General features: G+C 41.3%; 1 protein-coding gene across 6 annotated transcripts; it reads left to right on the forward strand.

Moving 5' to 3' along the window:
- Window positions 1-4,278: 4,278 nt before the first annotated feature.
- LOC126990196 (uncharacterized) lies at window positions 4,279-15,934 on the forward strand. 6 transcript variants are annotated; one of them, XM_050848749.1, is made up of 7 exons: window positions 4,279-4,686; window positions 4,787-5,561; window positions 7,783-7,908; window positions 8,317-8,454; window positions 9,358-9,476; window positions 10,091-10,232; window positions 13,181-15,934. In XM_050848749.1, exons 2-7 carry the CDS (start codon window positions 5,415-5,417, stop codon window positions 13,322-13,324), a joined length of 816 nt encoding a protein of 271 aa, XP_050704706.1. In that variant the 5' UTR covers window positions 4,279-4,686; window positions 4,787-5,414; the 3' UTR covers window positions 13,325-15,934. The 6 variants fall into 6 exon arrangements, with proteins under 6 accessions (XP_050704706.1, XP_050704711.1, XP_050704713.1 ...); XM_050848754.1 differs by having other exon boundaries at window positions 4,844-5,561; XM_050848756.1 differs by having other exon boundaries at window positions 5,015-5,561.
- The last annotated feature ends 412 nt before the right edge of the window (window positions 15,935-16,346 follow it).

Genomic DNA, 16,346 nt, shown 5'->3' on the forward strand with positions numbered 1-16,346 from the left:
AATGCTATACACCAGAAAGCTAAGGATTTAAAAGATGAAGACATTCTAGTCAAGATTCAAGGTCATACAGAAGAGTCAATAGATATGATTGCTTCAGATTTTCGGTATCATAAGTCATGTATGAATCATTTCATGAACAGGCGACCAACAAAAACCTCAACCTCTATTCATTGCGTTCATGATGATGCTTTCTCTCAACTAGTGTCTGAAATTACAAAACCCTTATTAAAGGAGCGATATGTTTTTTTTGTTACTCAACTGCGAAACAGATACAGGGAAATCCTTAAAGAAAATAAAGCAGAAAATGCAGATTTATATAGAACAGACAGGTTCCAAAAACGTCTAGCTGATCACTTCGGGAGTGACATCCAGATAGTGCCTCAAAGAGGAAAGGCAAGTTTGGTCTGTTCATCAAAGATTACAGTGTCAGAAATGTGCTCCCTAGTTGCTAGCCTGCAACATGAATTAAATGATTCTGAATCACAAGTAGAATCTGATGAAAGCGACAGTAATTTCAATCAGTCTGTAAGAACTCAGACTGACTTCTTTGGATTGTCAAAACATTTGAGGTCAGTGATGAAAGAAAAAGCAAAATCACAGCTAGACAGAAAAAGAACTCCCGTAGGAGCAAGTTCATCGCAAACTGTAGATGATGTTGAAGAGTCTCCTGAGTTAGAGATGTCTTATGATTCTGCTTCTAACATTATCCCAGATGATCTTTATAATCACCTAGCATGGATAATTACAAATAATGATGCAGATATAGATCCATGTGGTAGGGTGCTATTGCCAGATAAACAACACCACAAGGTTCTGAACGTTGCACAAGAGCTCATGTTTCAAACTACAAATCTGCCTATGCCAAAGCAGGTGGGCCTGGCAATACATATTTTGAAACAAACTGGTAGCAAAACCTTGGTTAACATCCTGAATAGGTTTGGACATACAATCAGCTACGACAACACCCAACGATTCATCACTGCAGAGGCTCAACATGTTGATCAGCAGTCTATAGAATACGGACACTTTATCCCTTCTGGAATTGTTTCAAGTCGATTTACCCAATATGCATTCGACAATCTAGACTTCCATGAAAATACACCAGATGGTTCAACACTGCATGCAACAAGCCATATCATTTATCAGTATGTAGAGGGCAATGATACATCTGTTGCCTCTGTTTCATTGAGAAAAACAAGATGCAAAACTATTGAAGAACCTGCAGCATTTATGGCACCAAAAAGTTGTATCAGCTTAAAAGACAGACGAAAAGCAAGATCTCTAGAGAATGTGCCTTTAAGTAGTCAGGAGTGTGTTTCAAGCTTGATAGAAAATAGTTACTTTATGTGGGCAGTAATGCGCTTACAGTACATGAAGGAGGAGAATGACAGTGATCTGGCAAGAACAACAGCATGGAATCAGTTCAATGAAACACTGTGTGAAACAACAAAGCAGTCTACTGTCATTGGATATGGTCCTCTATTTCCACAGTCACCAACTAGAGGGATTAAAGGAACTTTGGATTCAGGGAAGCAATAAATTTTTCCCTGTGCACAACCTTGTCAAATCACTGAGTGAAAAATATGAACAAAATCCAAAGGAGATGACAGGTACTCTACTCAGCACATACATCCTCAGTGGATGTGATACAGTGAGTTATCCATATAGGCGAGGTAAGCGTAGGGCTGCAAAGGTGGGATTGGATCTGTTGGGACAATTGCAACATTTAGCCACTTATGACGCAACTCAGCATACAGGAAACCTAGATGCTACATACAATGATGCAAGAAAGTATTTCATTGCACTTTATGGACACAATGACACTGGTATAACATGTTTAAACACACTTCGCCAGCACATATTTGCATCAACAAAGTCTGATCTGAGAGTACTTCCCCCAACCGAGAATGCCTTTCATTTTCATGTATTGCGTTCCTTGTACCAGTTAACTTTGTATAAACAGGCAAGCAAGAGTGCAAGTTCCGTTAATGTAGCACTCCCCTCACCTTCCGATTTTGGATGGAAGCTTCAAAATGGAATCCTAATTCCTGTTACAATGTCTATGCCAGCAAAACCTGATATAAAGTCATTTGTACATTGCATGTGTAAAAAATCCAAGTGTTTGAGGGGATGTTCTTGTGCAAAAGCTGATGTTCCCTGTTCAGTAGGGTGCCTTTGTCTAGGGCAAATAGAAAAATGTAGTAGGATTGTTTATGTATCTGACTCGTCTGAGGATGATGAGCCTTAATATACTGAAAGGATTTCTGTACATTTCCCATGTGATATTTTTTTCAAGTGCATTTATGTATTATTTTAAGTTGCTTTGCATATGTAACTCATTATGTGTAACCTTTTGAAACTTGAATATTATATAATTATGTTGGTTATTAGTTCATGGTGAAAATAAATATAATTGGGTTTATAATATTATTGCATTTTAACTTCAGTGTATTGCAAAGTGAATGATTTATAATTTGAAGTATTGGTCCAGCTTAGTGAGTTAATTAAGATGGTAATTTACTGTAAAACCATACTACTAGTCTTGTACATTAAGGAAAACTTAAAATTTACTACACATGTTCTACTTTTGTGTACTCAGCGAACGTTTTGAAAAAAATTGAAATACAGTAATTTTGAGATAGTTTGCAAGACTTTCATTAAGTCCAACATTGATTTTCTAGTGCCTCAGATGTTCCTCTAGCTAAATATAAACCCCAAACTTTTATATCATGCCGGGCAATTTTTTTCAATTTTCTTGGCAGTGGCCCCCGGACTACAACACTTCGTAGCGCGACTGTACATCCCTATTTTCCGTCACGGCTGTCTCATATGCCTACTATCATGCCTACGGACACATTCTGGAATTTAATAAAAAAAGCATTATGCGCTTACACTATGCAGTAGGGTATGCCTACTCATATGCCCACGGACACATTCTGGAAATTAATAAAAAAAGCATTATGCGCTTACACTATGCAGTAGGGTATGCCTACTCATATGCCTACGGACACATTCTGGAAATTAATAAAAAAAGCATTATGCGCTTACACTATGCAGTAGGGTATGCCTACTCATATGCCCACGGACACATTCTGGAAATTAATAAAAAGCATTATGCACCTACATTATGCAGTAGGCTACTATATTGATAAATATTATGACAACGAATCTGCCATTGACACATAATATCACAATATTATGAACAGAACGTGAGAATTTAATTAAAAAAAAAATCACGAGAAAACAAAGTAAAGTAGCTACCGATAGGCTATCGGGTTGTGAAAGAGTCATTTCACCAGTTACAGCTAATCTTATGCACTTATTACAACGAACTACCACAGTACAGCGTAAGATACATGATAAGAACTTCAGCAAACTTACCTTGCACAGAAAAGTGTTTCAAAATACAGCAGGGAAGAGCAGACGCCTCACGAGCCCTACGCAACACGGCTCACACCCGCCGCCATCATGATTGCCCGACTTTTTTCCCATCACATTATGGGTACAGAACTCCACGTAGTACATAATTTTATTTTAATAGACAGATATTGATAATGATAACATAATGATTGATTTACAAAAAAAAAAAGTAATCGAAGAAGGATTCACGTCACTACAGGGTGAATGTTAATAATTGTTGTGCTATACGCGCGTGCACGTGTGTGTGTGTGTGTGTGTGTGCGCACGTAAATGTTTCTACTATAGCCTATGCCCATGATAGTTTGCAGTTTATGGAAAGACCGATCGATTCATTATCCATCGTACAGATACCATTGGGCCACAATCATAAACAACGTCTTTTAAACACGCATTGACAGCATATCACTGCAGGAGACATTAACTAAAGTCGTTGGAGTACCCTAAGTCTATATATACCAAGTCAAGTCACTCTGCTTCAAAACTGCGACCGGTACGCGCAGGAGGCGGTTTTCGGGCGGAGCAGCGGGATGACGTCACTTGGAGCCAAAAACAAAAAAATACCCGCCAGTTCAGGGGTGACTAAAGTTGGGGCCGTGTGTGCACTCTGGATGTGCATTCTCGCCTTCTTTCACAGCGCGTTCAGGCAAGCCACTGACGAAAAAAATATGTCTTTTTAATGTGCTATTGCGTGACTGTAATTCCAATGACTACAAACGGCGGTGTGGGGTGTGAGGGAGGGCATGTTGAAGTGATTGATTTAAATTAGTCCGCCTTTCTTCGTCTTCTCTAAATCCCTGTTTCTACATTCTCTAGTTTGGCTCCAAGCAGCGTCACGCAGAAACCACGCCTCATCGATTTGACGTCAGAAATTTTGCCGACGGTGGCCGACCCTCTGCCGACGGAGACCCGACGGTGATGGTTTCCTGGGATCGTTCAGGAGGCGCCGTAACAAATGCAACGCCCGACCCACGACCATCGCCATCAGCAGCAACAACACACGAGGACGAGGCAAAGTAGAAAAAGCTATCCCTATAAAACACTCCGAAAGAAGGAGAAGACCATAAAACACTCAAGAAGAAGAAGAGGACTGAAGGAAAGGCAGGAAATAAGGAACCAAGAAAAAGAAAACAAAAGGAAGGACGCAAACAAGAAGGAAAGACAGCTACGTAGTTAGAAAGGAGGAAACAAGCAAGGAGAAAACGCAGCTTGTTAGAAAGTAGGAAACAACAGGAAATAAGCAAGCAAACAAGAAGGAAAGACAGCTACGTAGTTAGAAAGGAGGAAACAAGCAAGGAGAAAACGCAGCTTGTTAGAAAGGAGGAAACAACAGGAAATAAGCAAGCAAACAAGAATTAAAGACAGCTAGTTAGAAAGGAGGAAACAACAGGAAATAAGAAAGCAAACAAGAAGGAAAGACAGCTAGTTAGAAAGTAGGAAGCAACAGGAAATAAGCAAGCAAACAAGAAGGAAAGGCTGCTAGTTAGACAGGAGGAAGCAACAGGAAATAAGCAAGCAAACAAGAAGGAAAGACAGCTGGTTAGAAAGTAGGAAACAACAGGAAATAAGCAAGCAAACAAGAATTAAAGACAGCTAGTTAGAAAGTAGGAAACAACAGGAAATAAGCAAGCAAACAAGAAGGAAACGCAGCTTGTTAGAAAGTAGGAAACAACAGGAAATAAGCAAGCAAACAAGAATTAAAGACAGCTAGTTAGAAAGGAGGAAACAACAGGAAATAAGAAAGCAAACAAGAAGGAAAGGCAGCCAGTTAGAAAGGAGGAAACAACAGGAAATAAGCAAGCAAACAAGAATTAAAGACAGCTAGTTAGAAAGTAGGAAACAACAGGAAATAAGCAAGCAAACAAGAAGGAAAGGCAGCTAGTTGAGAAAGCAAGGAAAGGAAATAACGGAAGCAAGCAAGCAAGAAGGAAAGGAAGGCAGCAAGAACGAAGGAAAGGCAGGCAAGCAAGAGGAAAGTTAGCCATTACAGTATCAACATGGCCGGCTCGGTGGCGCCCGTGTGTGTGGTGCGGCAGTACAGCCCCAAGGACAAGGCAGCGGTGCAGGACATAATGGGCCAAGCCATAATGGAGACCGTCATGGAATACTTTTGGGCTGCCGTCCTCTCTGAAGTGTCCCCGCAGGTCAGTCAGCTAACTCATCAGTCAAGCTATAATTTGTGCATTTTTGAGTTGAGGTAAAAATAAGGTAATACTTTATAAGAAGTCCGCCTCCCCCTCTGCCACTCCAGCCCCCCCTACCCCCCAAGACAAGCCTGGGGAACTGGGGTTTGGGGGGGAAGCCAAAATCTGCAGGTTACCACAGCTGAAATCCAATAGGCTCTTACCTACAGGGGCTCGACCCCCTTAGGAACACTGAAAAAGAGGAACTTACATGAACTTTCCCCCCTCATCCTCCCCTGTGTTTCCACATTTTGCCGCATTTGGCCACTCAGTCACCCACAGCTGCTCAGATTTGCTCACAATTTTAATTATTATATATACATTTTACACTTGTTTTGATTTTTCCTATGGTTTTCCAGGTTTGAAGGTTAGTGGTAGACAAATAAGACTTCCTATTGTAGGAAGTAATATTGGCATGTTAATATTACCAATCTTAACCTGAGCTTATCCCACAGTTTTCATCGCCCATCTCATTCTGGTATATAGCCAGTTTTTCACCTGTCAATGGGGTTTGACTTTTTCGTGATGCATCTTATATTAGATACTTTCATCTTTTTTATTACCATTACCCATGGTATACAATGGTTGGTAAATCTTAAGAATAGCGGCTCCTAGCGGGTACGTATCTAGGGCACGGTGTGGTGGTAATTACAACATTTCTAGCACGTACGACGGGGTTTTGACAAGTGGACAGGCGTGTTTATGTCACAAGGGTGTATTTTTCCGCGCGGGCTCTTCCCTTTCTTCACCCTGGAGCTCGCAGTGTCATCGCCCATCGACTTGGAAGAAACTGTGAGGCCAGCGTGGAAAATTACACCCTTATGACATAAACACGCCTGTCCGCTTGTCAAAACTCCGTCGTACGTGCTAGAAATGTTGTAATTACCACCACACCGTGCCCTAAACGCCCACCCGCTAGGAGCCGCTATTCCTAAGATTTACCCAATGGTTAAATGGGGTACTTGAGAGGGGTTCCCCCCATTTGTAAGTGATGCCATGTCTGGTTAGATTAAAATACAGTGTATCGAGGGGGGATGAAGCCCCTCCTCTCTCATTAGTAGGTGATGTTAGTTTTGATTGGATTTGTTTAATAAAACCCCTAATAGGCAACCACAGAGATTCAAAGATGCCAGATAAACAAATATCGGGTACTTGGGTTATATTCCCAATGTCCCCATGAAATTTCATTGAACCAAACTTATTTATGCAAGTACTATACACTCAAAAATGCACCTCCTTGCTGTAAGTATTAATGTACACGCTGGACACTGTTTGACTCGCTAGCCACTCAGTGTTACGGGTATTGGCATTTAAATTTATGTCTGACCGAAAAAAGATCTACCATTCAAAAGCCAAAGGATGTTGTCATAGACCATATAACTCAATTTCGTATTTTTTGAAAATTAGTTTCATATTTTCACGGAGGACTCTTCTCTTAAGGTTTTGTGGTATAGCTTTACAGTGTCTGTGGTGCAGTGGTAACAGTGCCTAACCATGAATCTGCAAGCCTGGGTTTGAATCCTGGCCTTGGCGGTTGGCATACAGCCCACGCAACTGTACAGCCTTCCTTTTGGGATGATTGTTAAATGAGTACCTGGGGAAAGCTGGGGAAGGTAGATTGTGGTAAACTGGATCTCACACTGGCCCTGTGTCCCGGGGTAATGGGTTCTCAATCACCACAGACTCAAGGGGCCAATGCTATGCAGATGAGCACCGAGGCCACGCAGCTGTAGTATCTGCCCAAACCTTACCTTTCATCTTCTTCCATTGTAATTCACATGGTGAAGAGCATTAACCCGGTAGCAGCGATGGGCCAAATTTGTGGCTTTACCATGTACCAGCGACAGACCAAATTTGTGCCATGATTTAAACCCCCAAAAATAGATGATACATAAACTGATCACATATGCTTTGATACATATTATGAAATGGTTTGTGTGAGTGATGATTTCTTCTCATTTCCTCGCTTAGAGGGACCATTAAGAAACATGATCCCCGCTGCTACCGGGTTAGTATCAGATTTAATGGAAAGCATAGCTACAGTACATAGACTAACTGGCCTCTTATACTGTCCTTAATTCCTTATGTATCAATGTGTTATAAATCTGCATGATACCTGCCGTTGAGCTACTACCATTTACTAAACTTATGCCGTTTTTTAATGATAGTCTTTTTGTAACAGGTTGCTCTTTTGGTAATTGCTTTTGCCTTCATTGGTCTTGGAGTGCCCTTCTACTTCTGCCTGCTTGGAATCCCCGCAGCTGTCGTCATCATATATGTTGTGGTCTGGGCGGCTCACATGTCCAGGGTCAGTTGAAATATCTTTGTGTTTCGTTGAGGGTAATGTATATCATTCTTGTCACACATAGTCATGCATGCAAAGTTGATATGTTCTTTATATTAATTTTGAGGAAATGTTGATTGTTAACCTGGTAGCAGCGACGGGCCAAATTTGTGGCTTTACCGTGCAGCAGCGATGGGCCAAATTTGTGGCTTTACCATGCAGCAGCGACGGGCCAAATTTGTGCCATGATATAAACCCCCCCAAAATAGATGATACATAATCTGATCACAAATGCTTTGATATATATTATGAAATGGTTTGTGTGAGGGGTGATTTTTTCTCATTTTTCTCGCTTGGAGGGACCATTAAGAAACATGATCCCCGCTGCTACCGGGTTAATAATGAATGAACACACCTTGTTTTTTTCTGTAGGTTCTTGAGGTGAACCAGGAGCTGGGTAACATCCCGCAGTTGTTTCTTCAGCAGCCTAGTGGAAATTTTTGGGTGGCAGAGGTGATGGAAACCTCAGAATCATGTGAGCTTGATTCTCTGATAAACAAGACCAAAAAGGTTAGATTTTTTTTTCCAAGCAGTGCTGTCAAGTGGAGGAATTCAAACATGGAACAGAATCAGTATACACCAGTATTTGTTATATGCGAGGGTTAGGTTCTGCAAAAAGCTCGCATAATGTGAATTCGCATATATCGAACCTATCATCCTATTAATTATTATTTTTTTTTACAACAAAGGAGGCAGCTCAAGGGCACAGAAAAAAAACAATATTAAAAAAAAAGCCTGCTAATCGCTGCTCCCATAAAAGAACCAGAAGAGGTGGCCAAAAGCAAGGTCAAATTCGGGAGGAGAGGTGTCCTGATACCCTCCTCTTGAAATTATAGGGGTTATGTTCCACGACCCGTTTTCGAACCCTCTAACTATTTATTCCGGCACCGTTTCACAATAATAAAGCACTAAAACAACAATAAAGCACATTAGTACATATAAACTGTAAAACATAATATGAAAATACATTGTAAACAAACAAAAAGTGTAGGATCAGAGGGAGGGAAAGGTTAATTATAGGCGAGGAAAGTGCGGGGAACATTTGCACCTGCTGCCCTCTAGTGCGAGTCGGCCACCATACCTCACCAACCAGTCACACCAGCGCTGCTACTCGCATAATAGTGAATTTTTCTCGCATAAAACGAATACTTGGCACATTTAGGTTAGTCGCATATGAGCGAATTTTTCTCGCATAAAACAAATACTTGGCACATTTAGGTTAGTCACATATGAGCGAATTTTTCTCGCATAAAACGAATACTTGGCACATTTAGGTTAGTCACATATGAGCGAATTCACATATTTCGAACTCGCATATACTGAATACCTGGTGTACTGTATTTTCATTATTTTTTAAAGCAGAATACATCATCAGTTTGCTCTAGATTATTAATTAGAATTATTGCCTTTTAGGTTGAGTATCAGTTCATGAGTGAGGATGAGGCCAGGGCCAAACAGGCAGAGCTGGAGGGCCTCAAAAGACATGTGGTGGGCATGGTGGGGGTTACCAAGTCCCTGAGAGGTGGCATGAGGTAAGTCTTTTCCTCACTTTGTACAGGTAACTCTCGATTTACGCGAGTATTGTGTCCTTGAAACAATGTAAATCAAACAAGAGGTAGGTTTGTACCTTTATTGCCTACTGTATCACTCTGACTCCCCTCCCTCTCGTGGTTCCTCCTCTGGCTGCCCTTCCCCTCGTGGTAGCACAGCAGCGAGGGTGTTGTTGTTGAGTAGCGTTGCAGCGTGGGTACTGTATTGTTGTTCAAGTGGCGTGCAGGAAGAACTGAGCTCAGCTGTGTGGCCGCAGCGCCGTGTGAGTCCAGTTGCGTGAGACATCTGGTGGCCACTCTATAAAATATCTCGTATAAGTGAAAAAAACGTGTAAATTAAACATTTATTTGGATTTTGGACCCCACGTTATTTCAAAAATGCGTAAACCAAACTCGTGTAAATCGAGAGTCACCTGTATGCATACCAACAAGTATACATATAAGCAACCCCATTATAGTCTATGATGAATTTATCTCCTTGCACCGTCTGGAAAATGAGCTTTTTTTTCATGTAGTAGTTCAAGTCAGCTGGTATGAAAGAAATGAATCTTCCCAGTGATCATGTTCCCTCTCTTAGTAATATGATTGACTTGCAGGAATAGGCTAAAGCATTTAGTGGTCAAAAAGGCTTACAGGCGCCGCGGCATTGCCCAGGGTCTTGTGGATGAAGCAGTACAGTTCTCCACTGACCACTGCATGGAGGGGATTGAATTAGTTACTACAGAATGTCATCACAAGGTGAGTGAGTGTGAGAATTTGTTTTGATGTGCTTGAATGTAATGTATTTTTTCTAGTAAATTGTTAAATGTTTGAATTATTGATGGTTAAAGTGTAGTGTGGCGACGGCCTGATGAACGAGCCTCCCATAACCCACTTAGCCAGGGGGAGACCTCTGGCCGACTCGGTAAGGAGTGGTTCTCCTGTCACGTTGGTCGCGGGTTCAATCCCAGGCAGCCGGGGAATACCCTCTCCTGGTTGTGATTAATTTCTCGTGTGTTTCGATACACAGAGGACGTGTGGGACCGAGAGAGAAATAGAAAAAAGAGAATATAAAATCTCTTCATTAAAAAAGGGATTGTCTATAGCAAATGAGAGAAACCTAAGATGGATGTGGAAATTATTCCATATGTAGGTATATATTATGTATTAGGGAATTATTAATCTAAAGCCATTCAGATAAAATTAAGTAACAGGTGGTGGTGGTTAGTACCACAAAGAGTAATTAGAAGCGATGTGAGGAGTGTTTTGAATAAACCTTGAAGGATTCATTTTTGCCTATGTTGCAAAAGTCAATGTAGCGGTGGCTGAATGGACTGGGGAGGCGGTGGCTGAATGGATAGCGTGATGGCGCCGCGTTCAGGACGACGCGAGTTCAGTCCCCGCCCGGTGCCACCAAGTTGGGATTTTTCAGCCGCTGCCGAGTGGCTTAAAACTACCCACATGCTGTCCTGAAGACCACCCATCAACCCGGACTCTAGATTCTAGGATTAAAGATGAGCTCCGGGAGGGCAGCATGAGCCAATGCAAGATGGCGCCACTATAAACACTTGCCTGTGCCAGAGCGGGCTGGGCCGACCATCAGGACCCACCGAGAAGAAGCCTTGGCTGACCATCAGGATCCACCAGGAAGAAGCCTACCGGTGCAATAGGCCACGACATAAAAAAAAAAAAATAAATAAATAAATAAAATAAATAAAATTCATGTCAAAGGTTAGAAACACAACTGCTGGCTCTTGCCTACTAGACTTCAGGCTGAACACATATCTGCGAGTAGAAAATTTATCAGTATTTGAGAAATCACCGTAACAAGTCCTTGCTGACCGCGTCAAAAGTTACCCAGACCAAGTCCGCGTGGCCACCCCAGCGAGTCCACGTGTCACGGAAACCGAGGGCCACCTACCACCACGCAACCGTGTCCACGTTTTCCCTCCGTTTCTGCCTTCTCCAGACTCTGAATTCTGACAGCTAAGTACAGGATAGGATTGGTCAATGCTAGTTTTGTCTTAGTTCCAGATAGGAATTAGTTGGTGACTACTCATTCTAATTATAATTAGTTATGAAAATGGCCAAATATTTGATGAAATTTTCAAGTGTTCATGAACCCTTTGGCCTGCCTGTGATAGAGCTTAACCCGTAAAGCGTCAGGAAATATTATGACACCTTATTATTTCGCCTGTGCCGGCCACATCTTGGGTTTTTTCTTGACGAAACCAGTCTTAACCCTTTCGATGCTAAATGCTCACAGTGAGCACTAGTGTAACTTGCCGGTGGTGCTAAACACTCGCTGTGAGCTCCAGTCGCACTCAAATTTCCCGCGTATGAGTGTTCCAACACTATTTCTCACCCCACAGCATTGCCAATTCAGTGGGTTTTCCACAAAATTTGGTAGAAAATCATATCAACCTAACGTGGAAAATCTACGGACGAGCAACTGGTGGATGTTGTTGTCCAATATAGCGACATTTTTGCATAGCTTCACCTATCACATGACTGATATTTTGACCAAATAGTTGTAAATTTTACAATTGGCAATACTGCCCTGCCAGCACCCCATCATCAAGAGATCTACTCAGTAGTTGCCTTACGGCTGACCGTCGCTCACGTATAAATGTACGTCTTCACAGGCAACACCTCCTGAACGTGCCTGTACTCTCGCAGGAGAGGCTTACATTACCGAATCATAGATCTTGGCCTCCTCTTTCCAATGGTGTTTTTGTTTTGTAGCTGTGATGAATAGTTTTTGAGATACAGCGGTTAAAAGAGATCCTCTTCCCCCGCTGGGGCGATTGAGTGCGCCTGGGGGACAGTCTCGTTGCGAGCACTTAGGAAGGAAAAGTTTAAAGAGATGTGTGTCAAGACACTGCTCCTGAAACTAACCTCCCTCATTGCCTCCCTTTTATTGTAGCAGCGCCTGGCGGACTTTTTGTTACTTTTTTGTTTCATTGCCCTTGAGTTGTCTCCCTACCTGTAAAAAATAACTAACTAAATAAATAAAATAACCACCAGTTTTCTCAAAAATTATAGTTTTGTGCTTTACTGCATTGGCTCACCCTCTCACATTTGTTACTAAAGTCATTCATCAGACTTTATATTAATATTTACTTCCATAGAGGACAACTGCTTTATCTGTAGAGAATAACGCACACTGTTTACACCTTTTCTGCTTGTTCTCCTCCTCCCTGCTACACCCATGGCTGTCTTCATCACTGATTTCATACGTTCATTGATATACAGACTTGACTTCAGAGTGTGGAGTGTATGGAATATTTATTCACATGTTGATTCAACTCTTTACTATTACAAGTATCATTAAAAGCTATCATAGCTATGTTGCATAATATATATTGTATATATATGTATGTTTTTTTATAATATTTAACCTAAGTGAACTACCTTGAACTTAACCTGGCAGCAGCGACGGGCCAAATTTGTGGTTTTACCATGTAGCAGCTATGGGCCAAATTTGTGCCATGATATAACCCCCCAAAAAGATGATACATAATCTGATCACAAATGCTTTGATATATATTTTGAAATGGTTTGTGTGAGGGGTGATTTTTTCTCATTTTTCTCGTTTAGAGGGACCATTAAGAAACATGATCCCTGCTGCTACTGGGTTAAAAGTCAGATAAAAAGCCTATATGCCACACTTTCAGTAGTGCTAAAGTTCTTGCGTTCCTTTACAGGCAAGGGAATTATTCTACAGAAAAGGGTTTGAAGTCCAGCACACCTACTACAAGTACTACCTTAATGTCCAGCAACCCGTGTACCTCTTCAGCTTACCTTTGAAGCCTCCTAAGGCTGAGTTATCAGAAATTTCTTCCACCTAGTTTTCATTTAAATGTCCAAGGAATTTCAGGGGCATTGAAAAGTAGAACTTTGACCCTTTTGAAATCTTCCACTTGCTGTCTTTCACAGACATTGACATTGATATTTCTGGAGCAATGTCAAAGTAAACCTAATTTATAAAGATATTATTAAGAATCTCAGAAGGGCACCATTCCTGATATGAATGATGCTAATGGTTTCTTTGTATTCAGTATTTCATGTTTGATACAGGAACACTTCCAATGTATATTTTGGTGAGTATTATACTATGACAAAGGGCTTGTTTAAAATATTGTACATGAGGTCTTTAAATACTTAGCGCATGAAAACTTAAACCACAAAGTCTTTCAGAGACACAATCAGAGTCTAAAATGTAGTCGGGAACACTTCATTGTTGTCATATGTTATTTTGAGGAAAGTGATTTCAGAGGTATGTATTTGGGATGCTCCATTTTGAAAATTTGTCAGAAATCTCAAGCATAGGTTTGTGAGTGTTACATTGCTTTGCATCTTTTAGAGAATCAACTTTTGGACCAAATAGTTTAATTCATTCATTCATTTCATCGACGCCTGCTCCTAGGAGCTCCCACCAGGGGATGGCCACGGCAGAAGTGCTTCCAACTTTCTCTATCCAGACACTCCCTCCTTGCCTGCTCAAAGTCTCTCAAAGATCTTTCCCTCCTCTCCCTGATGTACTCTTGCACCCTATCCCTCCATTTTACTGGAGGTCGTCCTCTAGCATTCCCTCCCTCTATCTCACTCACATACCTAACCTATAGTTTAAGAATTTTGTAATAAGTAATATGAAATAATAGGGAGAGTGGTGACGTCAGATACATGGACGTGGAATGCAGCACAGTAACAGAGAATACATGCAGTGGAAATGAGTTATAAAAGAGATGCTTGTGGTGTTTCAGGATGGGATGGAGACAGTAATAAAGGGGGGATGAGACGCTAGGTATGGGTGTGACACCAAAGGGGGTGGATTGTGGAGTGGTTGAATGGGAGAAGTGTGATAAGCGGAGATATTTTGGACACGAAGAGAATGAATATGTGGGGAGTGTGTATGAGGGAAGGATTGAGGGAGGGGGTGGCAGGGGAAGCTCACCCATGAAGTGAATCAATAGGGTGAGTATGTGAGTGAAGGAGCTGGAAGTAGCAGGATTGAGTGTGCTGAGAGGGAGTGCCAGAACGGGGAGAAATGGAGACACTTATACAGTGGCTACCCCTTGGAGGGAAGTTCTCATGAGGGAACAGTTCGTTGAAGAAATAGATAGATCGCTGGACATATGAGGAGAAGAGGAGAAGAACACATCCTGAGATATGCACTGACCACCAGGAAGGCCAAGGAAGACGTGGAGAAAGGTGGTGGAGGATGATATGAGGAGCCTGAACATCACGGAAGAAATAGGTATGGACCGGCAACAGTGGAGGAGGCTCATATCCCGTCCAACCCCATCATAGGGAATAAATGGACGTTAAACGATGATGATGATGATGATCCCACTGTTCAAATCATCACTGCTATCCCATATACTGTGATGCTGGTTGTTCAAAGTGTACTTTTATAAAATATGAACATTGTTGTTGTTAGACTGTACTTTTAATTTCAATTTTGTTAGCATCTCAGTGCAAGTAAACTGATTCATCAAGGATATTTTACTTATTTGTTTATTTTCTTATGTATTAACTTATACTTTGTTGCTCATCTCTAATGATATTTTTGTTCAATGATTCGTGTCCATATTCTTTGATATTGAAATAGGCAACATAAACATATATGGAAAGCATCTGTGTGGGGGAGAAGAACTGGCGGAGATGATACAGAACGTCCAACCTCAAGGAAGCTGATTTAATAAGAGAGGAGATGTGAAGTTTCCGGTTGAGATCTTGAGGTAAAGGAAAGGCACAAAGGGAGGGGAAGGTCATTAACCCAGATGTATTTACTTATTTGGCCACATGTGAAACAGAACACCCACCTCCCTTTTTATGCCAATCATTTTATGTGAATATTTACAGATATTTTGACAGCTCATAAATTTTCTGGGTTCTCTAACTAACAATGTAGACTGCTGAGAACTAGTACAGGTAACTTGATTTACACGAGTATTGTGTCCTTGAAGAAGTCGCGTAAATCAAAAACAATAAATCAAACAAGAGGTTGGTTTGTACCTTTATTGCCTACTGTATCACTCTGACTCCTCTCCCTCGTGGTTCCTCCTCTGGCTGCCCTTCCCCTCGTGGTAGCACAGCAGCGAGGGTGTTGTTGTTGTTGAGTAGCGTGGCAGCGTAGGTACTGTATTGTTGTTCAAGTGGTGCACGGGAAGAACTGAACTCAGCTGTGTGGCCGCGGCGCCGTGTGAGTCCAGTTGCGTGAGACATCTGGTGGCCACTCCATAAAATATCGCATATAAGTGAAAAAAACGTGTAAATTACTAAACATTTATTTGGATTTTGGACCCCGCGTTATTTCAAAAACGCGTAAACCAAACTCGCGTAAATCGAGAGTTACCTGTATGATTCTGCAGCAAATTTTTATCTTTTTTCAAATGTTTGATATAAATTGTTGTGGGGACTATATTTTTTCATGAAAAATGAGGACTACCTGTGAATTGTTGTTTTATTTATTAGTAAACCTGTTAAAAGAGGAATGATAATGGAGTGATCAACATTCACATCTTGCAGTGAGAGGCTGTATGTTCCAATCCCGGAGCAGGCAAGAGACAATTTTTGGTGTTCTATTCACACTGCATCCACTGCTCGTTTTACAGTACAGTGCATACAATACAATACAAACAATACATGAGAGGTTTGACCCCTGCTATTTGGGTAAAAGGTCAGTGGTGGTAGTAGTAATTAACCCGGTAGCAGCGGGGATCATGTTTCTTAATGGTCCCCCCAAGTGAGAAAAATGAGAAAAAATCACCCCTCACACAAACCATTTCATAATATATATCAAAGTATTTGTGATCAGATTATGTATCATCTATTTTTGGGGGTTTATATCATGGCACAAATTTGGCC

The sequence above is a fragment of the Eriocheir sinensis genome, chromosome 6 (genome assembly GCF_024679095.1).
Source record: "Eriocheir sinensis breed Jianghai 21 chromosome 6, ASM2467909v1, whole genome shotgun sequence".
Taxonomy (NCBI): domain Eukaryota; kingdom Metazoa; phylum Arthropoda; class Malacostraca; order Decapoda; family Varunidae; genus Eriocheir; species Eriocheir sinensis.